The sequence below is a fragment of the Salvia hispanica genome, chromosome 3 (genome assembly GCF_023119035.1).
Source record: "Salvia hispanica cultivar TCC Black 2014 chromosome 3, UniMelb_Shisp_WGS_1.0, whole genome shotgun sequence".
Classification (NCBI taxonomy): Eukaryota; Viridiplantae; Streptophyta; class Magnoliopsida; order Lamiales; family Lamiaceae; genus Salvia; species Salvia hispanica.
Window position 1 is genome coordinate 38,780,486 of NC_062967.1, and position 26,785 is coordinate 38,807,270.

Below are 26,785 nucleotides of genomic sequence, written 5' to 3' on the forward strand. Positions count from 1 at the left end.
CAAACTGTACATGACTAAAAGAGTCATGTGGCATGGAGCCCATGCAACATAGCATACATGTGCAGTTACACTATTATTACTGAAATTGAATAGCTTTTCATGCATATCCATAACTCACTAAATCAAAATCTAGTTCTTAGAAATGACGTCGGGAACTGATTTAAAGAATACTCATGGTTTTGTTATTGTGGCTGATTTATGGCTCATATATGATGGTTTGCAGCTTATTTGTGATAACAATATAACGGAGTATTGAAGTTGAAAGTGACAATCAAGCCATAGTCTTTATGCGATGAAAAGATAGAAAGTTGCTTCTCAAACCTTGTGCAAATATTTGGAATATGCGTGACAAAAATTAGTTTGTGGTACACGTGTATATTTAGGCTAATTCAGTTGCAGATTATTCAAGATACAAGTTTGTATTTGCATTGAGCCAACAATTGTGTACGAAATTTATTATTGAGCAATCACTTGGGAATTGCATATATTCGAGCCGAATAGAATAATGTATTTAAGGACGGCCTTCTCTTGTAGTAAAAAACAAATCTAGAGTTGCACAAAACATCATTTGTAACATACCACGCCAAAGCTGAGGAAATATCCATAACTGATTTTCCCTTCCAGTGATGAAAACCAAGCAAACCCATTAGATTTTGCATAAAATGAATATTAGGAATTAAGACAAAGTTAACAAATACTTTTCCATATAAAATAACGTCACCAATCAAGCTTCTAAAAAACAAAGAGAGGCAATTCTCAAAGCAGTAAAACAATCTTTGATCTAAAGCCTCATAGCTTGATTTCAGTCTATTCTTTTACAAAATACAAAAAACCACAAAATAATTATAGATTACAAAAACTGATCATTATTTGGATGAGTAATAAAATGAAATGTTGCAAATCACAAACAAACACAAGATGACGGCATTTTGTATGAAGCAAAGTAGCATACTTACCTCCATTTTTCCCGGCCGTTTTGCTCCCAATCAATTCGTTTTCTATAAGTTGCTCCTACTCTTTGAGAAGTGATAGAATGTCGGGTTGATAGAACTTCACCATCTGACTGGGGAGATTATTTAAAAATCCGCAGCTGTATGTTTTTGAATCCCACAAAAAAAATCACTAAATGACGACCATGTTTTCTTCACCGGTAACTTGAGAAGCAACCTCTTCCAGTTTCTTCCAAGTTAACTCGCGATGCTCTTTAACTTCTCCAGCTTTTGCTTGCTTATCGTCATGCTGCCTCTGGCATTCTTCAAATAGCTCGGGATCCATCTCAAGGAACATTCTCCTGACATTGGAGCTCAATCCAACGATTGCCTGGTTCCAGTGGCCTCGTATGTTCTTTTCTAGAGCATCAAATATGATTGGTAAAACAATATGCCGATTTTCTGCAATCAGACTGACTATGTGCTCATTGTTCCACCAGAAAAGAGCCCGTTCAGCTACCTATCAAATGGAAAATCATGCCAGTTAGTACATATGTTCAGAGTCATGCCAACCGTACAGAGAAGCAAACAATTCAACAAGATTCAGGGCTGTTATTAATAATGCTTATAACGTCCCATGAAAAGAAGCATCCTCAAAGGGAAGATGTCATTAAGGGAAGTAGATGGCCAAAACACATGCTTCTGAATGTATAAGTGCAAGAGAATTAAATAAAAGCTATTTTCGGAGAATGATATCTTAGCTTTTACTGGAAAGCAATGATTAAATCATTCATATCTGGCACTCAGCCAGAAAGCATTATACAGCTTATAGCATAGTATCTGTATGCACTTGTAGAGCTATTAGGGGAGGAAGAGGTTTGATATATATTCAACTCCTCACATTATTTTAGAACTCATCCAGAAATTCTAAATCTACCTTCCCCCCACTCAATCATACTCTCTTCTTCATAGTCCATATATACCTCAACAAGACATTCCTATTAGAGCGCAACAAAATTCTAACCAGCAAAAGTAGAAGGGTGCTGGCTAATTCTTTTTACTTTCATAGATTGGGACTATACGTACATAACTTCAAATATAAGCCGAAACTCAAGAATTATAAGCAGCACACAAATTCAATTCGATTTTATGGATGTCCACTTCAATCCAAAGGAAGAGCAAACAACTCCATTACGAGCACCATGATAACTCACTTATCTCATTCAGTTTTGAATTTCTTGTCATAATCATATTAATCAGCCAGCATGTTCCATAAGATTACATCCACCCACATCGCTTCTTAAACACTAAAATTAATCCTTATGGAGTACTACCTTCTGGAAAGTGAGAATATTACAGTAGCAACACAATATATATATCAAAGATAACTAATTGCAAGAACCTTTTTTTAAGTAGACATGTAAAGTAACTAGATGAAACCCAGGAAGGATCCATGAAAAACTTCAGACCTGGAAATGTGAGCTAGTGAGGCTTCGTCCAATTTGTCTAAACAGCGGTACCATGCAGCGCTGGAACTCTGCAGACTGTGTCACTTCCAAAATCTCTTCTAGCTCCCCAAGGAAGAGAACCTCCTTGCCACAGTTTGTGACAGGCCAATACTTCAGCACCCCTCTAATCACAGTATCAGCCAACCGGTAATCCTTCTCGACAAACTGTGTTATACAATAGCACAACTGCTGATGGTATGAAGAAATACATTTAGGCTTGTGCAATGGAACAAGTGCCCGTACAAGGAACAGCTTGTGCTCTTCTTTCATTGGCAGTGCAAACCCATTAATTATACTTCCAAGAATCTCTAAAAGCTCACCAATCCCATTGTACCTCTCGGTCTCAAATATGAACCGATAAAAAATGTTGTTTATCGCATTCCGTATGAAGGGTCTATGAACCATAAATCTCCCATATATGCGGTGAAGAATTGTCTTCAAATATTCTCGTTCCCTCATGTCTTCTGAATCAAACAAATCAAGCAATTTCAGTACGAACGAGTGGTCAAGATACTTCTTCGCAATCTTAGTGTCTGTTTCTGATGACACCACATACTTTAAAAGCAGATCATACACAAGTTGCAAGTGAGGCCATGAAGGGTCCATGAACATCTCATCTTCCTCAGGATCTCCACCCTCTGAGCCAGTGTTCTCATGTGCAGCCGGTGGCAAGCACCGGAAAATATTCACAGATATCATCTTGATCAGTTCCTCCTGCATCACCTCATTCATCTTACACGATCCGGACTGCATCAAGTCAACGAGTTCCGCCAGATTTTGCCTCTTGATCTCCTTCTCCCGCACAGACTTCGTCGGATCAGTGAAATCAAACAGGAAGCAACATATTTGAAGTTTCCGGATAAACAGATTATGCCGGTCAGACATTGGAACGTCCCGCAACGTTGGCAAAACCTCTACAGTGCCAAGATTCTGCGGGATGCTAGCAAGGCTCACAGGCTGAGGCGTCGCAGAGGCCAGTCGAGATGCATGATTGACCGTCACACTAGAGGCAGACGACGGAGGTATGGGGGCCTCAATCGCTTCAGATTTCAAGGACCTCCTCTGCCCCCTTTTCATTATCTTATTCAACATTGTGATCCTCAACCGAAAGAAGAAACAGAAACTGTCTAAAGCACTAAAGCAGCACTACTCCATTCTCCCACATACACTCAACTTCACATTTTACTTGCTCTTCCAGTAACTTCCATTCGCAAAGCAATGAAAGCAGTTGGTGGTAAAACTCCGGGACCGCAATCTCAAACCGATCAATTACTTAAACTAACAGTTAGTAACAGCATAGAAACGCTTCTGCCGTATAAATCAAGTACAAAAATATGCTCCGTGCTCGTGCAAAATCGCAAGCAAACAATTCGATAGAAATAAAATACCAGATATATGCTTGAGAAATCCGAAAATTACAAATCCGCGACCCGATCAGCTCCGTCGAACTTAGCAAAGCAGTGTCGCGCAACTGAATCGACGAGTTCGAGAGCAAAACGAAGCAATTATACTCTCAAAAGCAGCAGAAATCTGGAGGCGGGGAGTAGAAATTGGGAAGAAATCGGTTGGATGCAGATGAAGAAAAGGATACGATTTGAATCAAGCCACCGCCGACGAGGAAATTTAGGGCTTCTTTTTGTTTTTTCTTTATCTTAATTATTCAATTATTTATTTATGGTTTCCATTAAATTTGATCTTCTGCGAATGCGCAGGCCATGGACAAAATGGTAATTTTCGAATTTGTGCATCGGTATATAACAGCCGCACCTTTTTCGCATTTATTTCCCTTTGCCTTTTTGTTCTCTATTTTCAGATTTCGACAGTATATTTCTACGGAAAAAACAGATGAGAAATCCTATGTTTTATGCCCAAATAATCAACAATTATATAAAGAAAGTATACTATAATGGCAATATTCTTTGGAGAGAGAAGAGGCATACCATAAATGAACCAACAAAAGATCAGAACTTAATTCAGAATTAAGGATAAATACAAAGCGCATATATTCTTTAATTACCAAAAGCGTTGCGCGGTTAATCACTTAGTCATGACAACACTAAGCCATGTCCAAATTTGATAAGTCTTAAATTTACTAAACTGGTCATGATAGTCCCATAACATAAAATAGCATGGTTAATATAGAGGTGTGACATTCCAGCTCTTTCCAGTCATCTAATACCTGTACCAAAATAGAAATGTAAATTGTCAGTTATATAATTCCATAGAAAGAATCTATCTCAAAATGTATCTGGCCACTCATAGAAAGATACCAAGTTTTATAATCGGAAAAGTACTCAAGAGAGCATAATCAAAAGCTAAGATATGCAGAAAAGCCCATATGGTCTTATTTGAGTGGCGTTAAGGTCTTGCGATTACCTCGATACTCTCACCAGCCACCTTTGCCACTTCCACTTCCGCTTCCACTACCCCAGGTGCTGGTTGCAGCTTTACCCCATGGACCGGATGGTTCGTCGTCCTTAGTAGAATTAGTGTTTGTGGAGGGAGCTCCCCCCCAGGCACCCGTTGCAGGTTTACTCCACGAATCAGATGGTCCTTCACTTTTAGAAGATGCACCAGTTTGCACTCCATCAGTAGTTTCTGGTTTGCTCCAGCCTCCTGAAGAGTTACTATTTACTGGGGGGGCTCCCCAAGAGCTTCCTGTTGCTTTCTCCTTCGTATCAGCTGAAGTCGGAGTTTCATCAGTCTTCCAGCCGCTTGTCTCCTTCTTAGCAGGTGGTGTACCCCAGCCGGATACTTCCTTAGCTGGAGCACCAACTGATTCCCAGCCACTACCTCCAGCACCACTTTGCACAGCATCCTTGCTAGATTCATTAGTCTTGCCCCACCCCCCAGTTTGAGCATTATCTTTTGGTTGGTTCCAGCTCGAACCCCAACTATTTCCACCATTGTTTGAACCCCCACCATCTCCCTGCTTCCAACTGCTAGCATTTCCAGTGCTCTTCCATCCCTCACCGCCACTGTTTGAACCCCCACCATCTCCCTGCTTCCAACTGCTAGCATTTCCAGTGCTCTTCCACCCCTCACCGCCATTGTTTGAACCCCCACCGTCTCCCTGCTTCCAACTGCTAGCATTTCCAGAGCTCTTCCACCCCTCACCACCATTGTTTGAACCCCTACCCCAGCTAGAGGATCTGTCCTGATTTGAATTATCTTCTCTGTTATTCCAGTCACCTCTTCCTCTGCCCCTAAAGCCACCCCTTCCCCGGAACCCCTCTCTGTCAGACCCACCTCTACCACCATATCCTCCCCTATCAGATCCTCCACCTCCATACCTGCCTCGGCCACCTCTACCCCCAAAGTCACCACTGTCTGATCCACCTCTCCCTCGGAAACCACCACGGTCGCCTCTCCCACCCCGACCTCTCCAACCTCCACCTCTTCCGCCATCATCTTGATTGTTACGGTCATTAAAGCCACCACCTGAGTTCCAATTGCCTTTACTACTCCAAGTACCATCCTGGTTCCCAGCAGAATCAGATGTACCATTTTTATTTGACCAGTTGCTTTGACCCCATCCACTAGATGAACCTTCATTACTCTTCCATCCACCAGATGAACTGTCATTTTTCTTCCATCCACCAGATGAACTATCATTATTCTTCCATCCACCAGATGAACTGTCATTATTCTTTGCAACATTCCATGATCCGCTTGACCCACCGTTTCCATTGCCTGCAGAACTCTGATTCCAACCACTGTTTTCCTCAGAAGCTTTCTGACTTCCCCAGTTATTTTCATTTGGTTTCCCATCCAAGGAAGTGGCTGCAGCATTCCAGGAAGACTTGTTATTTTCATTTGGCTTCTGTAATTTGTCCCAACTACTGTCACCACTACCAGCTGCACCAGTTTGCTCGGTTACATTCCAGCCACTGGACTTGTTATCCCCTTCAGCATTTGTGCTACCCCACCCCTGCCCATCAACATCCTTATTTGCATTAGATCCTTGATTCCATGCTGATCCTTCACTATTCCCAGACACATTTTGTTTACCCCATCCATCATTACCCTTACTGCCCTCATCAGGCACAGGATTTCCCCAACCACCTGCTGGGTTGCTGCTCCAACTTGTAGTTTTCCCAACATCGTTTGACCCACCAAATTGACCTTCTTTACTCCAGCTACTTGACTGATCCTGACCAAAAGATCTTCCCCTCCCATAATTATCCCTTCCTCCACGACCACCTCCTCGGCCACTCCTTCCCCCAGAACCACGACCTGAATCAAATGTCTTTGGACTTCCCCAGCTCATTTCTTGGGATGCATCCTCTTTCTTTCCCCATGAGGATCCACCATCCTGCTTGCTCCATGAAGGTGTGCTCTCTGATTTTCCCCATGATGACTTATTGTCCTGCTTCGGCCAAGAAGTTCCACCATCAGCAGAAACAGAACTCGGTTTATTCCAACTGTCATTCTGGCAGTTGTCAGTAACATCATCACCCCCCTTTCCAGTAGCCCAGCCTTTACTCTGACTTTCTTGCTTATCAGCAGCTGGCACTGCCCAACCAACTGCATCAACATTCGATGTACCGCCTGCGCTACCCCATGCACTTGTTTCTGGTTGATCAAGATCTCCACCGATCTGTTTCCCAGATGAAACAGCAGTCTGACCCCAGACCGCTTTACTAGCAGAAGCATCACCTCCGCTGTTCCACTTTTCTGCAGCTTTGCCCCAAGAATCATCTTTTAATGCTTCACCAGAACTGCGTGATTGAGGCTCAACAGCTTTGCCCCAGCCTGTTCCAGTGTTGGTTGCAGCTGCACCCCATGAAGAACTCTGGTTTGGAGTCTCTTTTAATTGCCAAGAAGATTCTTCTGCAACAGATTGAACACAAAAGAACATGAATTAAGAGCATTAATTTCTAGCAATCACATGCTGGCACATTCCATTTAAATTATGACATAAAGTGAAGGAAGCAACCCTCAGCTAGAACCAGACTCCTGACAGAAAGAAAACTTTTAAAGGCTAACTCAAGAAGGTTACCACAAAAATGCTGATTGTGAATGAACAATTAGTGAACCAGCAGAACTAACCAACATCTAGTCCAGATTTGTAATGAATCTTTTCTCAATATCCAGAAGCATGAATAAATTCCATTCCTTCATTATTTCATATGCTTGCCATTGGTATGTTAGATAAAGTATTGGAGCATAAATAAATTCCATATCTAACATGGGTTTTTTTTGTCATCTAACTCACTTATACGGATTTCTCATGCCTAAAAAATTGAATAGTTTAAGTTCCATTGAAGAGATGCAGGCCTCTTACTAAGAGTTTAAGTTAGCATTTCAGAATCTGTGACCAAGTTCCAAAAAACAGAAGTTAGCTATGGTATAACACTACAGATACCTTTCTTAGGATTATCTGCAGGATCACTGGAACCAGATTCCTTGGGGATCTGTAAAATTTAGAGCAACATAATTATTCGATAGCAAAATTAATCGCACTTTGTTTTCAAAATAAAGATGAAATACTCCAACTCACAGAGGCATCAGAGGAAGGAACAGAAGACCACGAAGACCTGCTAGGGAATGCCATTGTTATTAGCTTAATGCTAGGAAAAATAACCACCAAGGAACTAAGGACAGGTATAAGTTAGGATATAGAAAAGGAATTAAGGATAGGTATAAGTTGGCTCTTAACCTTCCCATAGATCCGCCTGCATTCCATTGATTGTCCTCTGTTGACAATGGCGCCGCATCCATCCAGTCTTTGGAACATATAGGTATTTATGCCACAGATGTGACAAAGGTACGAAAGGCAAATGTTATAAGAAAGCAGACAATAGACAATGTGCAAGTCGTACTGCAACAAAAAACACTTACCTCTTGAACCGTCCTGTCCACCAAGAAAATCAAATGGTTTTACAGACCCGGAATCCTCTCTGTTCAGAAGCAACGCACCAAAGTAGGGTAGTTCAATACACGCCAAATACAATAATCGCATAGAGAAACAAAAGAAATCTTTAAAGTTAAAAGGAATCAACAGTACCCCTTTACGATGGCAGGATTCCTTTCGCGAACTTCAGACAAATGCTCGCTTTTCACTAAGAATAGAAGACACTATTAGATTGAGGATCAGTGTTACATATATTAATAAGATAATCCAAGTTTTAGCATCATACCAGTAATAATTTTATGCTTAGAATCCAATTTCACTGTGACATCAGACCGACGAACAGCTAACACTCGACAAATATAACCCTTTAAAGGGCCTACACGGATTCGTAATGACTGGCCAACAGAGAACATCCCAGTATCATCACGTGCAACTGCATTGATAACAGTGTGAGCACCAGTTGGACCGACAGCAGAAAAACTTAAAATTATAATGCATGCTGAGTAAAGTACAGAGATAAGTTTCCAACATACAGTTGCTTTTGCTATCCTTCTCTTGCAAAGATTTATCAGGAGACAGTGGAGATTTTGGGGAAGACAACAAATCTGCAAAACCTGAAGGTTCTGGCTCACCTTCCTGTAACCAAAAGGCAAGTATAAGTGTTGAAGATAAAGCATTGAGATCATGCTGCAGCACTTCATGTGTACAAACCTTTTCATTTGGGTCATCACCAGAAAGATTGACTTTCTCGCATACTTGTGCTTTGATGCATATGTAGCCATTATTCTCCTGTTCACTCTCATCATACAAAAACAGTACCCCTTTATAGATTTTTTTAATAATGCCTTCTCTACCCTGCAATTCATTATGTAACAAGTAAATGCTTACACTACCTCATAAAATACCAACAAAGTAGCACTTCAAAATATCTAGTTAGTAAATACTGCTAAACCTTCAATGGACCATCCAAAACACGAACTTCATCATTGACTGTTAAAGTATTTGAGTGTTGATCCAACACAGTGAATAATTTTCTGTCAAATGATGCAATTTTCAGCTCACTTTGTTTAACATTGACAACTAGTGGTCCTTCTGAACCTTCTTTTATAACCTGAAACGTAAAGGGGGACAATCAGAAGGTGCAGAAGAGGCTGAAAGCACAGATACAGAAAGACAAAGAGAAGAGTCTTGATAGACAAAAGGTTACGAATTATGCAGAGCGCAAACCTTGACAGTATCATCCTTCTGTGTTTCAATTACAACACCAAAATCCTTCCGACTGCCAAAACAATTGAGTGCAAAGCATGTCAAAGAAGGCACCAGTTAAACCCATCACATCGCATGATAGTAGTCAGAGATGTACCCAAAAAATACAAGGTCGTGCAATTCAAAATCATTTTCGGCATTGGCACTAGAGGATCCCTCTCCTTTTCCACCCCCTTTCCCTTTGTCAGGCTTAATACGCTTGACTTCCTTCTTTTTCTTCTCACCAAAAAGTTGTGTAAGCCACTGTACGTCAGTAGATTCATCCTTCTTTGCTGGCTCAAACTTCAAGAGCTCATCTTCAGTTGGCACTATACCCCAAAAACTCAATGAGTCCATTGCTATCTTTTTGTACAGATAGCCATCCTTCAGCATCATCCCATCAAGAATTTCAAACGTCATGTTAGCATCGCGGTCTCGCCGAATATTAATAAGAGGACGGAACTCCCTGGACATACGATAAAAAACAAGTCTAAGAAACCAGGAGAAAGATTGAAGATTCTTAATATATAAAAAATTGGTACTCAGTAACTTACTCAAGCTCGCTAGGGGTAATCAGCCTCTGTGCAGGGACGGCTGTTCTTTTAGAAGGAATTCCTCCACCCTACGGAACATATTAAACACATGAGAAAATACTCACTGTCGATAACACACAGCTCAACTACTCAAGAGCGCAGTTTCTTCCACAAATACTGTATGACATACTGAAACAAGGAATGAGAAAATTGCACCAAAAAGGAAGGAGAATTGCATTAACTCTCATTTAGAAAACAACCACACCACAAGAAAGAAAAGTAAATTTTTCATAGATTACAAGGAAAACACAATCAAAGGGAACACAAGAAACTGAAATGAGGAAAGTGAAATCTAATTCAGATATTAGGTGCATTACATATCTGCATACCATATACACATATAAATAAACATCTACATATATATGTGTGTGTGTGTTTGCGTGTGTGTCAAGAAGTGAGAGATGAGCAACACCTCAGCGCATATAAAATTTAGCTTAAAAAAAAGACTTACAAATTTTTCAGCCAATGATTTTAGATCTATCCTTGGTATCAGTTGCACAGTGACTTTCTTCCGTTCATCATTCACCGCAACAACCTACAAGCAGGATGGGTGACATTGCAAAAAATAGCCTAACTTAAAAACTTAAAAGATAGCAATATAAACATATAATAGATAGATACTAGATAATAACCAAGAAAGCTTAAAGAGTCAATATGGGAAATATTATACCTTTGCCAGATCACCTTTGTATCTCCCGCTCTTCACACGGGCCCACATGTCTTTTGTTATTGCACTAGACTTGCTTCTAACTGTTAATAGACGCGAGATTTCGTTAATCGGAACGGCTGTGACTTTACTCAAATATATGGTGGAAAGACCTTTGCATGCCTGTAGTTTTAAGAAGTGTGTCAGATATATAAGTAAATAAGTGCATATTAAGACATAATAGTCATTAAGAGTGCATGCATGGCTGGCAAATGCTACACTGAACTAATGTAGATAGAAAGCAAGCAAACAAATAAAACATCTCCCCATGCCAACCCAGCCAATAGGATGGAAACGATTGTAGAAAAGAGCAAGAAGAAACCTCATATATATCCTGCTGCTTGTCAGCTTCCACAATAATAAAACCCTTCACATGATCGAGTGCACATGCAGACACTATCTGCAGCTTATTTTGCAATTGTGTCATGTCCGCAAATTTTTCCATAAGACAGACTGCTGAGTGCCTCTCTCGTCCAACCTAGGCAGAAAAGGAAGCAAAAATGAAAAGTAAATATAAAAGACACAAACGCTAATAAGCTTGTAAATATTATAGTATAATGCAACACCAAACATGACAGCATCTACCATGCATTTGACTTTCCATATCGTTGGATCCTTGGAAGATGGCACATAAATGCTTTCAACGGTATTTTGCTTATCATAACCATCTTCTGCATAAGTAACAAAACTACTTCCAGGTTTGTATCTCTCTTCCATCATCCGATCGTACTCTTCCTCACTCATCACTTCTTCTTTAACTTCAGAATGGTAAGATGCTTTCCCGGGATCATTGTTCACTTTAAACTTTGAGCCAGATACATCCTCAAATGTTTCTGTTTCATGATTTAAGAATAAAACATCTAAATGAAAAGAGAAGCATTCATCTTTAAGGGTGTGTACGCATACAGAGCTATACAAGTTGGTGCTACCTACAATATCAGGTCGCAAATACACATCTACATCTCAAACTGATCAATATACAGTAGAACCACATTCACAATGAAGTAGAAGTCATTCAAAACTAACATGCATAAATATTAGCACAGCTAAACTTCAATTACAGCTCAAAAGAACCAAAAATCCATTTCTCTTCAGGTAAAAAAAAACTGAACAACTTTAAATTCAAAACTAAACTAGAAATCACCTTTAATTTCATCACCCACGCTCCCACAGTCCAATCATAAAAACGAAACACAAAACCCCTAAAAGGACGCCACACTAAGAAACCCACATTTCCGTCGATTCTCCTAAAAAGCACAAAATCAGACGAATACAAGCAAATGCAGCACTGAAGGGACAATCAATAAACAGAAATACATCTCTAATCTCATTTTCGAGGGATCAATTACCACTGTCGTAGCCGGAATCGTCGCTGAAATCTTCGCTGGAGTCCTCGCTGGAATCTTCCCCTTTGTCGTCCCGGTAGGCGGAGATATCGATGTACTGAGCCACGCCGGGGTACTTCCGTTTCCGCCCGGTCTTGTCATCGTCGGCCGTCCACTTCCTCTTCCCCTTTCCGTCGGAATCAGTTGCCTTCTCCTTGCCTTTAGCTGAAACCATCTGCGTGTGTAGAGAGAGAATTGAGTGTGTGAGAGCGATAATCGAAGAGGCTCTGAACAAATTTTATGGGGCGAATGATTCGGGTCGGGCCTGATCCGTTTATGGGATTCAAAATATTTGGGCCCAATTACTCTCAAAGCAACTTCAATTATTCTATACTCCTACTTTATAGTAGTAGTACTTCACACTTTATGAGTGCTACATAACTTTATTAAATACGTACTAGTAATACTTTTTCCATTTCATGTGTTCACTGCTAATTTTAAATAATGAACCATATGTGTTTCATCTAAAATTAGATTTTGATAGTGAACCATATGGTATTTATTATAGAAGATGATGCGCACTTCATTTTAGAGATAAATAATCTCATAATTTAATTTTAAAAGGATATTCCTATGATAATGAGTCATAACAAGCGAACGACATTTACATATAACTCCCTCCATCCATAAAAAAATGATCTCAATGGTAGACGGCACGCGTTTTAATGAAAAATTGATAAAGTAAGAGATAAAATGGGTATAATATAGAATATAGGAGGAGAATGGTTGGATAAAGTATGAGAGGTAAACCTTTCATTTTTTGAATGAAACTATTTTTTATGAGCATCCCAAAATGGTAATATGAGAATATTTTTTTGTAGACGGAAGAAGTAGTACCATATAATACTAACAAAATAGGTAAAGTAAAAGAGAAAAAGGAAAAAATAGGTAAAGTAAGATAAATATGAGGAAAAAAATGGATAAGATTTTCATGCATATTAAAATCATTCGATAATAAGATATCTATATCACAATACGAACAAACACGATTTACAAAAACTTAGTGGAATGAGTCTAAATCTAAATAGAAAGAGAATAAATCGACTTTACCAAATTTCCTAACAATTGACAAATTCATGCAAGTTTTTTTTTCCTAGAAAGGAAGAAATTACAACTGAGATCAAGAGGGCTCGAACTCAGCACCTCATACATTGATGTCTTAGCTCATTGCCGCTAGGACAAAGGCTCTGAACACAAATTCATGCAAGTTATTGTCACATAATCTTCAAATGAAAATGTTGCATGAAGTTGTAATTTGTCTAATGCGCACAGAGATAGGAATTGCGAGTTGTCACCGCATACAAAAAACTTGAGTGGATATCACATATTCGTTCTATGTCAATGTAAAATTTGCTAATAAAAAATCATAGCAGCCTTATTTAAGTTAGGTGGATCTATTATCCATTGAAAGATTGAATAATCCTAGTACATTATTTTTTATTTTAACTTTTACGACCGGAGTTTTTCAATCTTTCAATAAAACCATATCTAGAACAATAGTAAACCATATGTAGAACAATAGGAATACTAGTATTTTGGTGTACCTATAGCATGATTGATTGATTGATTAACGTAACACTACTCTCAAACTTGAGCTAGTTATTGTGACCTATTTAATTTTTTATTTGTAATTTCGGTGTTGTGAATAACCCTAAACTAGTTTAATCATGTTTTTGTGGACAATCACGAAGAATGGGAAAGTTTGGAATCTACCATAGACCGATTTGTCCCCGTCAATTCTCTACCCACACATTATTTTCCCATCAGTGATGTATTCCCCTAATTTTTTAGGGTGCTATTCCTCCAATAATTACTTGAAATATAGGCTACCTTATGTTCATATTGTAGAATACCTTATTGAGATTGTTCCACTCCCACCATCAAAGTTAGCGCAAAGGAAACTTTATTTTTCACGTTACTTGCAAGTTCTTCTGCACCCAATTTGCTGATTTGATTAAGTTAATCATGGCCGAACTAATTGATAATATTGTTATAACACGTATTTGCTTGGGGTTAAGTTAGCACTTCATTTTTTTTTTGTATTACATAGTGATGTCCTAACTCTTAACGTTCCAATCTCCACCACCTAGTTGGTTTGCGTATATATTTTAGCTCCGAAATGTTAACTTCACATATAATTCTATAGTCATGTTATGATTCTATACTTTCAATTTCGAAAGCCTTTTGTTCATTCAACATCAAGTATCATAGAATTTATTTTCCCAATCTTTTCCTAATATATTATTTGTGATTAAAGTAATTGATTCTTAGTTTGAGACTACTCAAACAACACGAATTAATGTAATGCATAATAGAAGGATAACATTTCTTTGTACTACTATTAATTAAAAGAACCAAAAAATAAAAACATTGGGCTTGCTCAGTTTGGGAAGCTTTGGATTTTTAAACCACCCATAGGCCCATATAGTAAACACCATTCCAATTTCTAGAATTTTCTCCATTTTTAGGGCCCATTTGGTTGAGAGTGAAATTCAGGTTTTTTCTTCTCCTCCTTCTTGAGCTCCGGCGAAATTCGCTCCGTCACGGATTATCGCTCCCCGACTAACGCCGTCCACTTTGGGGTTTATCGCTCTCAGAAAAAATGGCGACGGTTATGCAGAAAATCAAGGACATCGAAGATGAGGTAATTAGGATAATCAGTGCATTATTTAGAACTTCCATTGTTGTGCTCAGCCTCGATTTCGATTGGTTGGTTGTTTTAAGATGATCGGTGCCTTAATTTTTGGTTCCTAGTATATTTTTTTTAATTCGAATACTTATTGTTGTAACGAACAGTACTTGGTGCTCCAATTGCAAAATGGATTATTTTGGGAATGGTTTGGAAAAATTGATGTAAAAGATATTTCTTTTACTATGTCTTTTAGCTGACTGGCTTATTATTATCCCCACAAAATCATGTAGCAGTTGGAGTGGCAGCGTATGATGTTTTATTTTTTTAGAATGAATGATTTTTGTTGCAGCAAGGCATTCAATGGTGTGGTTAGCTGCTGAAAATATATGTTAAATTTTTCTGCCATCAGTGGTTGTGAAGTTCGAAATTTTCTTCTTGTGCATGCTTATTATAGTTGGTTCATAAGTAATACTGAGTGGTTTAGGAGTGTTAATTATGTTTTATGTGTCCTGTTGCAGATGGCAAGAACTCAGAAGAACAAAGCCACTGCTCATCATCTTGGCCTGTTGAAGGTAAGCTCCACCATATCTGTTGATTTGCATTTTTAGGCTTTTCGTTGGTGTCTGTTTGATTTTGAAGTTGCTAATTTCATTCTGTGAATGTTTGATTGGTTTCCAGGCAAAACTTGCTAAGCTTCGGAGAGAAATTCTCACACCGACCTCAAAGGGAGGTGGTGGCGCTGGAGAAGGTTTTGACGTTACAAAAAGTGGTGATTCAAGAGTTGGGCTTGTGGGCTTCCCTTCAGTTGGGAAATCAACACTCTTGAACAAATTAACTGGAACTTTTTCCGAGGTTCATAATTATTCAATGTTCTAATTCTAGATATTATCTGAGGCATACAGTTCTCTTTAAATTAATGACGGTTTTGTTGTATTTTAGTTGATGATGTATGACTAATGGCATTATGGCTATACTCGGAATTTAGAATTGGCGTCTTCCTTACTATAAAGATGTATAGAAGCAATACACTTGACATGTTTGTCCGATCAATAGAAATACTCATGGAAATGGAATAAGAAAAGTACAAAACATAGCAGTTATGATTCTAGTTGCCAAAGTCCCATTGAGCTTCCCTTACCCGTTTTTTTTTTAAAATCTTGAATTGCAGGTTGCTTCATATGAATTTACAACTTTAACTTGCATTCCTGGTGTAATCACATACCGAGGAGCCAAAATTCAGGTATTATCAATTATCATTACCATGGTCTTAATCTTGATTTTGGTTATCTTGTAAGTTGTAAAGTCAGAACATGAACCCTTTTTTAAACACATAACAATATTGCTTGGCCTTTTGGCATGCTTTTACTTTCATGAGTATTTCATTTTCACCCTAGTTAATTTTTTGCATGTAGCTCACAAATGATATACTCTGTACTTTGCAGAGGAACTTGGGTAATCAACTGGATAATTTTAATTTGGAAAACATGCCCTTGGGTTTAAGTTCTCGTATTTGTTATTATCTTTTGTTTTGCATTTGCTAACATCATTTACTACAGTCAAGAAACATTATCTGTTTTATAAGCACTAATTCCTCTTGTATAATAGACAAAACCTTGTTTAACATTGAATTGCTATATCAAATTTTGGTTGTGTGTGTTGTTCAGATTAATTGAACTTGTGGAAGTTAATATCTTGTTAGGTTGTACTATATTAAAAGAATAATATGACAGTATCCACTTGTCCCATGTCTTCCATTATGATCCTTGATTGAGCACATGTTGTTGTCTGTGAGTAAATCATTCTCTTATTGCAAGTATTTTTTCACTTGATGCTTGCCTTTTGATGTTCGCAATTTGATCAATAACCACTTTTATAACTATAATTTTTAACGGACGTATATGTAATTCAGATTTCCATGAGCAAGTTTAATTAGAATAATGTGTTATAAGCCTCTAATTATCTCTGCTTTTGCTGTTGTAGAATTGCTTTTGAATGTCCAGGAAAAGCTATCTGAGTTTGAATCTTCTAATACTCTATTTTATTGTTTTCATGTTTCTGGCAGCTCCTAGATCTTCCTGGTATTATCGAGGGTGCCAAAGACGGAAAGGGTAGAGGTAGGCAGGTAATATTCGACTGGCTGCTATGAGAAGTTTGATTTTTCGGTGTTTATTAATCTCTCTTTGTGGTTTCATGCAATTCCATGAAGTTGGGCATCTGATTTGCTGATGAAAATGCATCTTATATTCCATCCTCCTATTCCTTTTCATGGTTTACCACTTTACCTTGGAATTACCTGCATTAGCTATGTAAGCTTAGATACTCAACTTTCCTCCTAATACACTGCAATATTCTTCATGCTTCTAGAGAAGTAAGAAGGTTCACTGAGTGATGATGTGAAACTGAAGTAAAATACACCTCAAGAAACTAACACAAGGGGTTCATTGTTTGTGTGTTCCCTATAGCTAATAGTTATCTTATGTAGACCATTCATATATTATGTTTTTCATGTGAAGCCTTTTCCTTCCAATCTACTTTAGAGTTTGGACAGTTAAATGTTCCTCTTTTATTCTTTTCTGCAACACTTTACTGGCCAAGATGATGTATTCATGGACATGGTCTTGATACTTATTCTTTAACTAATTTTTGAATCTGGTCTCTTAAATCAGGTTATCAGTACTGCCCGGACATGTAACTGCATCCTCATTGTCTTGGATGCAATAAAACCAATTACTCATAAACGCCTGATAGAGAAGGAGCTTGAGGGATTTGGCATAAGGTAACATGTGAATTGTTGACCTACTTCATTTTTAACAGAGTTATCTATTACCAACATATAACTGCTACAGCATACTGTATGAAGCTATTTGTTGCATGCTGGTCACAAGACCTGCGTGACTTAAATTGTGCCATCTTGTGCAATATGGAGAATAATGTTACTGGGACCTTATAATAATTGCATAACTTGTTTTTATTTGCTGATAGGGCATGAAGTGCGAGGTTATGATGAATGTATGTTGATATTTTTATATTCTTTTGCCATCCCTTAACAATTAAACTCTTCTGTTTCCTGTTATTTGCTAACAGATTAAACAAAGAACCACCAAATCTTTCTTTCCGGAGGAAAGATAAGGGTGGAATCAATCTTACATCCACAGTTACCAACACAAATCTTGACCTCGACACAGTGAAAGCAATTTGTGGAGAATATCGGATACACAATGCTGATATCAGTCTCCGATATGATGCAACAGCAGATGATCTCATAGATGTCATTGAGGGAAGTAGGGTATACATGCCTTGCATCTATGTTGTGAACAAAATTGATCAGATTACACTTGAAGAGCTGGAGATTTTGGACAAACTTCCACATTATTGCCCAATCAGGTACTTCCCCGTCAAATTTTTGTCAGTGTTGTACTTATTCAGTTATGGAATGATTTTTGGGCTTAAGTCCAGAATGTTTTAAGGAGATCTAGATCATCTTCACGTTATGACGAGTCTCTAACTATCCCACTTTTATTCATGTGATGTGGAAATGAATTGCTACAGTGCTCATTTGGAATGGAACCTTGATGGCCTTTTAGAAAAAGTATGGGAGTATCTCAATTTAACTCGCATATACACAAAGCCCAAGGGAATGAATCCCGATTATGACGATCCAGTCATATTGTCATCAAAGAAAAGGACAGTTGAAGACTTCTGTACTAGAATCCACAAGGACATGCTGAAGCAATATAAATAGTAAGTTTCCAACTCTCAGCTACCTCGGTGATTTAGAGTTGGGGGAGGGTCCATCATCGTCAACAATGTCGATTGTTAACATGTCTTTGCCCATTCATGGAATTTTCTAGTGCTAAATAAATAAATACTCATTGAGTTTGTTGCTAAATGCAGTGCCTTGGTTTGGGGTTCAAGCGCGAAACACAAGCCCCAGAGGGTGGGAAAGGTAAGTTCTATGAATTTGAAATGTTTGACTCTCCTTCATCAGTACAGTTTGCTGATAACTTTACCGGCTGATTCATATATGACCACTTTATCTAAACAGGAGCACGAACTGGAAGATGAGGATGTTGTGCAAATCATCAAAAAGGTTTAATCTCCGAACTTCATCAAATCAAGTTACTACCTGTTCCTGCATTGAATGTCGAGTGTTCCTTTAGTTGCATATCAAGTAGAACCGGATGATAGATGGTATGATCTGTGAAATTTTATTTGTGCCTAACAATAGATTTTGGGTGTGTTCTGAGATATAACCATAGAAATTTTGCTATTACTGTCAGAAAATGTTGCTAGTTTGAGTTTTTTTTACCTTCTATTCCCGTGTCTTGAAGACGATCTATCCTTGTTGTATCAGTATGGGGGGCTCATGTTACAGATGCTCATTTATCTTATTTATTCGTGCATTTTTGGTTTAGTTCAATGCTACCTCAACTGGCATGAGGTATCTACCCGGCCGCCTATTGAACATTTGCATATAACCTGATCATGTTTTCCCATAGTTGAATTTTTTTTCTGTGTATTGCAAAGCCAAACTGAAGAGAAACATACACTGAATTCAGGAGTTGTAGACATGGTTCAACCTCTTCAATTATCCAATTTACATACATACAAATACAACTCTTGCCACTAAAAAAGGTTTTTCTCAATATATACTTGCCTTATGATTTCCGATTCATCAAATAGTGTTGGACAGCTTTGAGATTACAGCCAATTTATGGTGCATTCACATCCACTAAGTGACGGTGAATACTTGGAGCCAAGACCTCCCAATATGTGCAATATCTGATCCTCCTCTGAGACCCTGCAACCAGCCAAGCCTAGCAAATCACAACATGATTTGATCTTGTTTAAGATGTCCCTCTTAGACAGTGATCCCTTCATGAGATTTTGCAGCTGCAGTTTGTAACTGCATCACTCTGGCATTCGGACTGGCTCGTGAAGTTAGTCTCCCACCACCAAGGTCATGGTGCTATCTGAGAGAGAAGATTGCAACCATTGCAGCTAGGACGGTTGGGAGGCACTTCCTTTGCTTCCATTGCACATTCCATACTCTTTGATCCGATAAAATTCCAGCTCGATTAATCCGCACCTGATTAGCCCGTAACCCGAGTAGGGTTGCCCATTGACATACTCATAAGCATGTAAGATGAGAGAGCACACATTAATTAGCGGTCTTCAGTTTCAAAATAAATTTGGAAGTGTATCCTAAATAGGACAAGCCTCTGCAACCATCACGTTTATTTATTAGTGCATAAATGCTACATTATGGCTGAGCGGATTTTTAAGTAATTTTACGAGAATATAAATCTGATCGATAAGAAATGTTTGAAAATCCACATATTTATGACTGAATCTGAATTGTAGTGAAAAATACAAAAAAATTCATGTAAAAATCGATTTTTGAAACAAGTATTATACGCACATAGTAGTATTAAGTTGGGAGGAGTAATCTTTTACAAATTTATATGAAATTCGTTTTGTTTAAAGATAAAGAACTGACCCGACAATCCTAATTTTGAAATTAAAGAAATAAGATTTGAAAATTCGAATCAAATTTAACACTTGAGTACTTATTTAATTTTAAGGTGCTATACCGCTATTGACCGTATTTTTATTATTAATTGACTAATAAAAACATTAGTTGAAATAGACCAAACATGGAATAGAGGAGCCATAAATATAAATTGTGAAGGATAATATTTTGAATTATCGCCGGAGAAGTCTCACATAAGATGATTCAATGTCGGTCGGCATTTATTTCAGATTCCCTTTGGACTTCCATTTTAGAGATCTATATTATGGGAGGAGATCCTCTGCTATTCCACTTAAAATAGCACATCATGCTATGCTACTAAACGCATACAATATTAAATGAAACGACATGATTAGTTCTTTCTCCTTTCTTTTTTTTATATACTCCCTATAGCTGTGATTTTTAACTTATAGGAGTAGTAAACAATTATGCTAAAATAGTCTATAAATAGCAATTAAATTTATGATTAGCATATTTACAATTTCTAATAAACAAATTAAATCGTCCGAGTCTAATATTGGAAAGAGAGAAAATAAATAAGTGGACATGTCCGGATGTATATTTTCCAAAATTTGGACTAGAGCGTTTTCCATGGTCAAAAAATTAAAGTTATGAATGAATGCTTAAAATATCCATTCATTCCCATCTTTCAAAGCGGGGGACCTCAACTCACCGCCGAAAACATATGTAAACATTTGTTTTATGTAAAACAAAAATCATGATTACCCTTAAAAGAACAATTAAAAAGAATAATTTATAAAATTTAGTCAAATTCTGGTCAATTATCCTAATTTTTGAAATTAAAATATTAAATTATAAAATTTAAAATTTTATCAATTATCTCATTTATGAAAAAAGGGGAGTGATCAATTACTAACTAATTAGCAATTCCAAACTAAGACTAAATCTTAGCCATTAGATTAGAAGATCTAGTGGTTGAAATAATGCCGCATAGATTATATTTTAATTAAGAAAATTAATAAATAAAATTAGAGGGTATTAATGTCAATTCACTCTCATTAAAATCATCTTAAAACTTTAAATTTACGTAACTCTCTTGATTTAAATTATTTTTGCGCAAAAAATATATCAAACTAAAGATAATTTTATAAGGATTCCAACGATGACGTTCGGATGATGAAATTTGATATTTTTTATTTTAGTTTTCGTAAATGTTGATAACCAGATTTTTATCAACAAATACATCAAAAAATCTTAATAAAACCATGTAAAAATCTCAATAAATATGTGTTGATATTTTCTTGTATTAGTGTTGATATTCTTATGTCATATTGTTGATATTTATAATACACTATGTTGATATAAAAAAACATTAACGAAAATTATCATATGATAACATAATGACGACATTACCCTTTTGTTGATATTTTGTCTACTATTTATTGAGATTCGTAAGATTTAATCTCATCCAATCATTTTAAAATTTATGGGTAGAGATTCGGTCTTGATTTTGGATTAGGGTGCTATAAGTATTAGAATATGACCCAATGGAAAAAATATCATCTTTTGATAATGTTTAAAACGACATACTAATTTTAATAAAATGAGTTTCTTTTCATTATTTTTTCTTTATTTTTTTATTTTATTGAACCAATATCATTTTTAATATCACTAATTGAGAAAGCTAGACCTTTGTAATTTAATATTCTAATTTTAAAAATTATGAGATAAACCAGAATTTAACTTTAAATGGCTATTACGAAAATATAAATGCAGAAATCAAATTTCATTTCGGGTGAAGTAATCTTTCTCAACCCAATATTTGTATATACTATCTCTATCATTACACCAAACTATCTCTCACTCACTCTTGCCCACACACATAAACACATCAACTACTTTGAAGCGTGGGCACCATTACCATTACCATTCCCATTCGCGGCGGCCGCAACCACCGCCCTCTCCTCCTCGGCCTCCGCCTCCTCCCGGAACTTCTTATAAATATCACTCCTATAAAACTTCCTGGTCCTCACCACCAGCAGCAGCGACACCGCCGCCCCGAACGCCGTCGCCGCCGCAATCACCAAAAACGCCACCCTAAAACACACCGCCCCGTTACAATCCAGCTCCTCCCCCTCCACCCGAGCCCGCCCCGCAGCCCGCAGCTGCTTCATCGCCTCCTCGTCATACAAGTGCCCCGTCAGCCTCACGTTCAGCAAGTACAACCCGATCGGGCTCGCCACCGACCCGAAATTGTAAAGCGTCGAGTAATACTTCAACCCGAACAGCTCCGAGATGATCGCGAACAGCAGCGGCCACTGCGCCCCGAAGCAGAACCCGATTATCACCGACGCGAAGTAGAGCCCGTTCGGGACGTCGAAAGCGATCAACAAATGGCCGATGCACGAAACCGCTAGCGTTAGGGTTAGCATCATCGGCCGCGGAAATTTGTACTTTTTCAGAAAATGCTCCGACCCGAATCCGGCCACGACTCTCCCTAGATAATTCCATATGCTCACCAGCGACACGAATGTGCTAATACTCTTCTTCGGATAGCCCAACGAGGCTCCGATTTGGCCGAGGTTATCGATGGCGGTTAGGGTTCCGCCAACGCCACAAATCGTCGCGAAGAACAGAATCAGCATGTCGAAGCTGAAGAGCGCTTGGAGGATCGTGTAGTCGTCACCGCGAGCTGGAGGATGAAACATGCTCTCCGGATTCCAGCAGGAAATTTTTTGATTTTCCGACGGCGCCGCCGCTGTGACCACCGCCGGCGCCGGCGGTTTTTGCTCGACGATTTGGATTTGCGGAGGGAGATTGGATAGTTCTTGGTTTTTTTTGTTGGTGAGGTAAAGTTCCTCTTTGAAGACTATGACTAGTGGGAGGAAGATTAGGCAGACGACGGTGGCGGCGCCGGCGATGAATTCGGCGCGGGTGAAGTTGAGCTGCTTCTGGAGGATGATGAGGAGCATGAGGAAACCGGCGAGGCCGAGGGAGACGTAGAGGAAGCGGTAGAAGACCTTGAGCTCGTGGGGGATTCGGACGACCTTGATGATGCGGATGGTGCGGAGGAAGACGAAGGAGATGGCGGCCGGGAGCCAGCCGATGAGGAGGATGAGGGCGCGGGGGTCGTTGTGGTATACGGCGTTGTAGATTTGGGTGATGATTGCGCCGCTGAGGCCCACAAAGCCCTTGAGTAGCCCGAGGACGGCGCCTCGGGATTCGGGGAAATTTTTGACGGCGGTGACGAGGGCCCCGGTGTTGGCGAAGGACTGCGAGTTGGCGCCGATGCAGATGTAGAGGCACATGTGCCAGACCTGGGGGCGGGCGATGCGACGGGTGACGGCTAGCCAGATCATGACGTAGCCGAAGAGGTTGAGGACGGAGCCGATCGAGAGGACGACCCATGGCGGGGTGACCTCGTTGATCAGCCCCGCTAGGACCCCGACGTTGGAGCCGAGGTCCTTGAAGAAGGAGAGGAGGTTGAGGGTTGTCTGGTCGTACCCCAGAGATGTTTTGATCTCTGGGGAGTAGAGACCAAACATGTAGGTGGCGCCTGCTGCGGACATGATCAAGGTGGTGGCGAATACCATGAACCACCTCCCTGTGATCACTTGGGCAGCGAAGACCCCGGTGGCGAACTCGGCGCCTCCGTTGGTTGCGGCCACCATAGTTGTGTTGGATTTTTGTGTATATGTGTGGGAAATAGTGTATAGTTTGGTCTCAATTTATGAGTGATAAAGATATTCTACCTATTTGAGCATCGCCGTTAATTAGGACAAGAACATTAATTTGGAGAAAGACCTATGTCTGTACATATGCATGTCTTGTGCGTGTAATGTGATGAGCAAGTGGGCTATTTATAATGTGTACCCGGCAAGTGGGAGGAGGGGGTATGGGGTGGGGGTGGGCCCGCTGGGGTAGGGTAGGGGTAGGGTGCGATTTGTAAAGAAGACTTGATAGTTGACTAGGAGTTGTATATTTAGATCATGTGTGATATATCTCCTTCACATTTTCATATCACTTTATTCAATTGAAATGCTACTTGAAATTGATATAATATTTTTTTTTTATTACGGATGAGTAAGTAAGATTTAGTGTAAAACTAAAAAGTGTTTCTATTTAAACTTTATTTTCTAATAGAATGTGAACTCCAATGTTCGTAAAATGAGAATTGGCAATTAAAGAGTAATTTATTTTGTTAATACATATCGAGCGCACATTTATAATTGGGTGATTACTAGAGAAACCATGAAATTTAGACGACTTTTGATTATCTTTATGAATAGATGATAAGTACTATTGTTTAACTCATATGTATATATATAATATCAATAATACTCATATTGTGTTTGGGCAATCATTTACTATAAGCAAGATAAAAATATAACATGAAACTCGTTCGTGCCGAGTTTTTATGACAATAGAAATTTACATTGAAGATTCAATTACTTAAAATGTATTACTAGTTCGTTTTTAAGATGCGATCGGAAAAATCGAACTTAAAAACATTTGATTTCAATAAAACCTCGTTTTTCCGAATGTAGTTGTGGAAAGTACACAAAGGAAAATAACTTTAAATTTTGGAAGAAGACTTAATAATAGCTGACTACGACGTATTGTATTTTTAGGTGTGTGATATATATCCTTCATATTTTCATATCACTTTTTTCAATGGCAATGCTACTTGAAATTGATAAAATATTTTTATTACGGATAATTCAGTACTAAGGCTTAGTGAAAAGTGTTTCAATTTAAAATTTATTTTCTATTAGTAGTTTGTAAAAGTATTTCCCCTCAATATTCGTAAAATGGGAATTGGCAAATTAAAGAGTAATTTATTTTGAAATGCATATAGAGCGCACGTTTATATTTGGGTGATTGCCAGAAAAATCAGTCAACATTTTATTTGTGTGAAGCTTACATAGTTTGCAAGAAAAACAATGAAATTTGGATTTTTTGCCACATTATCCATCTACAAAAAATTACAATGTATATATGTAATATATTATTGATATTTAATAGGCAAATGACATCCTTTTCTTTATGAATAGATATTGTTTAACTCATGTAGTTACACTTAGGGCTGGCAATTTTTGACACGACACGATAATCCGACACGAATCCGCACGAAATTATTGGGTTTGGATCAAGTCTTATTGGATGCGGGTCAAAATTGGCTCGACCCACTAAGAACACGAAAAAATCGGGTCGGATGCGGGTTGGATGCGGGTCGGGTCGGGTAACCCGTTAAAAATTAATATTTTTTTTATTTTATTTTGAGTAAAGATAAATTTACAAAAATTGTATACATAAAATACCCTTCAAATTTTAAAAAGGATAATATTAATTTATTTTGATTTAATTAATTTAATTTAATTATTAGTATTTTCACTTTTTTTGTTTTGTTCTTTTTACTTCTTTAGTTCTTTTAACTTGTTTCAATTTTTTCTGTTAAAACTAGAACAAACATGATGTAAAATATTTTTCTAAATATAATAAAATATTTTATTAAAATTATAGAAGCATTTTTTGTTTTAGAATTCAGTCGAAAGCATGTTCACTACCCTTTTATTTTTCATATTATTAGACTTAGTCACTTAGGAAATAAAATAATAAATAATTAGATTAGGGTTAGAAATTCTCAAATTAGAATGTGGATTGTGGAATAGCCGAAGTGCCGAACAACCGCCGTCTTCCAGATTTTCTACTTCTATATTTCTATTTCCTACCTCTGAAAGTGAAACCGCCGCCGCTCATCATCGCCGGAAACCTGGAGGATTTGGAACAAAAGTTATGTATTTTGTTGGGTTTTTTTGAATTGTGTTGGAGTTTTGCTGTTTAAAATGGAACATCTTCATGTTATATGGCTTTTTAAAGTCTTGATCATTTTTTGAAGCAATATGTAATCGTGTTGGTATCGTGCTTAGGTTGTTGTCGTGCTGTTATCGTGTCGGGTCAACCCAAAGTGGTTCGTGTCGGTATCGTGTTCAGGTCGATATCGTGTTGTTATCGTGTCTAGGTCGATATCGTGTTGTTATCGTGTCGGGTCAACCCAAAGTGGTTCGTGTCGTTATCGTGTTCGGGTCGTGTCCGGGTCGTGTCCGGGTTTGAAGGTGGCGGGTTGGGTTCGTGTTCGGGTTTGGGGTTTCCTTAACAGGTTGGGTTCGGGTTTGCCCTTATTGGGTTGGGTCGTTATCGGGTTGACCCGATAACGACCCAATCCGCACGATTTGCCAGCCCTAGTTACACCAACGTATAATTTCTCGGCTTTCATATTAGATATAATTTCATCAAATTTTTTTTATTGTAAGATAATTGCGAATTTGTCCTATATGATTTCAATTTCATTGATTATAAATACTCCATAATATCCAATATTCTCATCATTTATATTGTCTTTGGGAAATCATAGTATTAAGCAAGGTGAAAATAT

The 26,785-nt window shown here is 38.3% G+C and overlaps 4 protein-coding genes across 4 annotated transcripts; 1 reads left to right on the top strand and 3 right to left on the bottom strand.

Annotated features, from left to right (window-relative positions):
• Window positions 1-687: 687 nt before the first annotated feature.
• LOC125212536 (serine/threonine protein phosphatase 2A 57 kDa regulatory subunit B' beta isoform-like) lies at window positions 688-4,200 on the bottom strand. Its single transcript, XM_048112737.1, has 2 exons — window positions 2,399-4,200; window positions 688-1,449 (listed from the first exon to the last, which is right to left on the bottom strand). Exons 1-2 carry the CDS (start codon window positions 3,527-3,529, stop codon window positions 1,123-1,125), a joined length of 1,458 nt encoding a protein of 485 aa, XP_047968694.1. The 5' UTR covers window positions 3,530-4,200; the 3' UTR covers window positions 688-1,122.
• Window positions 4,201-4,383: 183 nt separating this feature from the next.
• Window positions 4,384-12,437, bottom strand: LOC125212534 (protein RNA-directed DNA methylation 3). The gene is made up of 19 exons (XM_048112735.1): window positions 12,188-12,437; window positions 11,424-11,671; window positions 11,161-11,316; window positions 10,803-10,961; window positions 10,584-10,667; window positions 10,094-10,161; window positions 9,658-10,005; window positions 9,522-9,573; window positions 9,247-9,405; window positions 9,006-9,149; window positions 8,828-8,930; window positions 8,581-8,727; window positions 8,448-8,502; window positions 8,282-8,340; window positions 8,100-8,166; window positions 7,941-7,977; window positions 7,806-7,854; window positions 4,814-7,270; window positions 4,384-4,616 (listed from the first exon to the last, which is right to left on the bottom strand). The coding sequence occupies exons 1-18, from the start codon at window positions 12,396-12,398 to the stop codon at window positions 4,824-4,826; spliced, it is 4,593 nt and encodes a 1,530-aa protein (XP_047968692.1). The 5' UTR covers window positions 12,399-12,437; the 3' UTR covers window positions 4,384-4,616; window positions 4,814-4,823.
• A 2,248-nt stretch (window positions 12,438-14,685) lies between these two features.
• Window positions 14,686-19,269, top strand: LOC125215591 (developmentally-regulated G-protein 3). The gene is made up of 10 exons (XM_048117050.1): window positions 14,686-14,867; window positions 15,374-15,427; window positions 15,534-15,707; window positions 16,024-16,095; window positions 16,918-16,977; window positions 17,522-17,631; window positions 17,940-18,239; window positions 18,405-18,596; window positions 18,750-18,801; window positions 18,901-19,269. Exons 1-10 carry the CDS (start codon window positions 14,826-14,828, stop codon window positions 18,949-18,951), a joined length of 1,107 nt encoding a protein of 368 aa, XP_047973007.1. The 5' UTR covers window positions 14,686-14,825; the 3' UTR covers window positions 18,952-19,269.
• A 2,851-nt stretch (window positions 19,270-22,120) lies between these two features.
• On the bottom strand, window positions 22,121-24,190 carry LOC125215014. Its single transcript, XM_048116292.1, has one exon. It carries the CDS (start codon window positions 24,018-24,020, stop codon window positions 22,245-22,247), a length of 1,776 nt encoding a protein of 591 aa, XP_047972249.1. The 5' UTR covers window positions 24,021-24,190; the 3' UTR covers window positions 22,121-22,244.
• Between the last annotated feature and the right edge of the window lie 2,595 nt (window positions 24,191-26,785).

Bases quoted from the DNA above. Each gene is read 5' to 3' on its own strand.
- LOC125212536 (XM_048112737.1), bottom strand. From the start codon at position 3,529: ATGTTGAATAAGATAATGAAAAGGGGGCAGAGGAGGTCCTTGAAATCT. The intron at 1,450-2,398 runs GTCTGAAGTTTT...TCCATTTGATAG, and splicing joins TCACTAGCTCACATTTCCAG to GTAGCTGAACGGGCTCTTTT.
- LOC125212534 (XM_048112735.1), bottom strand. From the start codon at position 12,398: ATGGTTTCAGCTAAAGGCAAGGAGAAGGCAACTGATTCCGACGGAAAG. The intron at 11,317-11,423 runs GTAGATGCTGTC...TTTTCTGCCTAG, and splicing joins TATGGAAAGTCAAATGCATG to GTTGGACGAGAGAGGCACTC. The intron at 10,006-10,093 runs GTAAGTTACTGA...TCGTATGTCCAG, and splicing joins ATTACCCCTAGCGAGCTTGA to GGAGTTCCGTCCTCTTATTA.
- LOC125215591 (XM_048117050.1), top strand. From the start codon at position 14,826: ATGGCGACGGTTATGCAGAAAATCAAGGACATCGAAGATGAG. The intron at 15,708-16,023 runs GTTCATAATTAT...CTTGAATTGCAG, and splicing joins TAACTGGAACTTTTTCCGAG to GTTGCTTCATATGAATTTAC. The intron at 18,802-18,900 runs GTAAGTTCTATG...TTATCTAAACAG, and splicing joins AGCCCCAGAGGGTGGGAAAG to GAGCACGAACTGGAAGATGA.
- LOC125215014 (XM_048116292.1), bottom strand. From the start codon at position 24,020: ATGGTGGCCGCAACCAACGGAGGCGCCGAGTTCGCCACCGGGGTCTTC.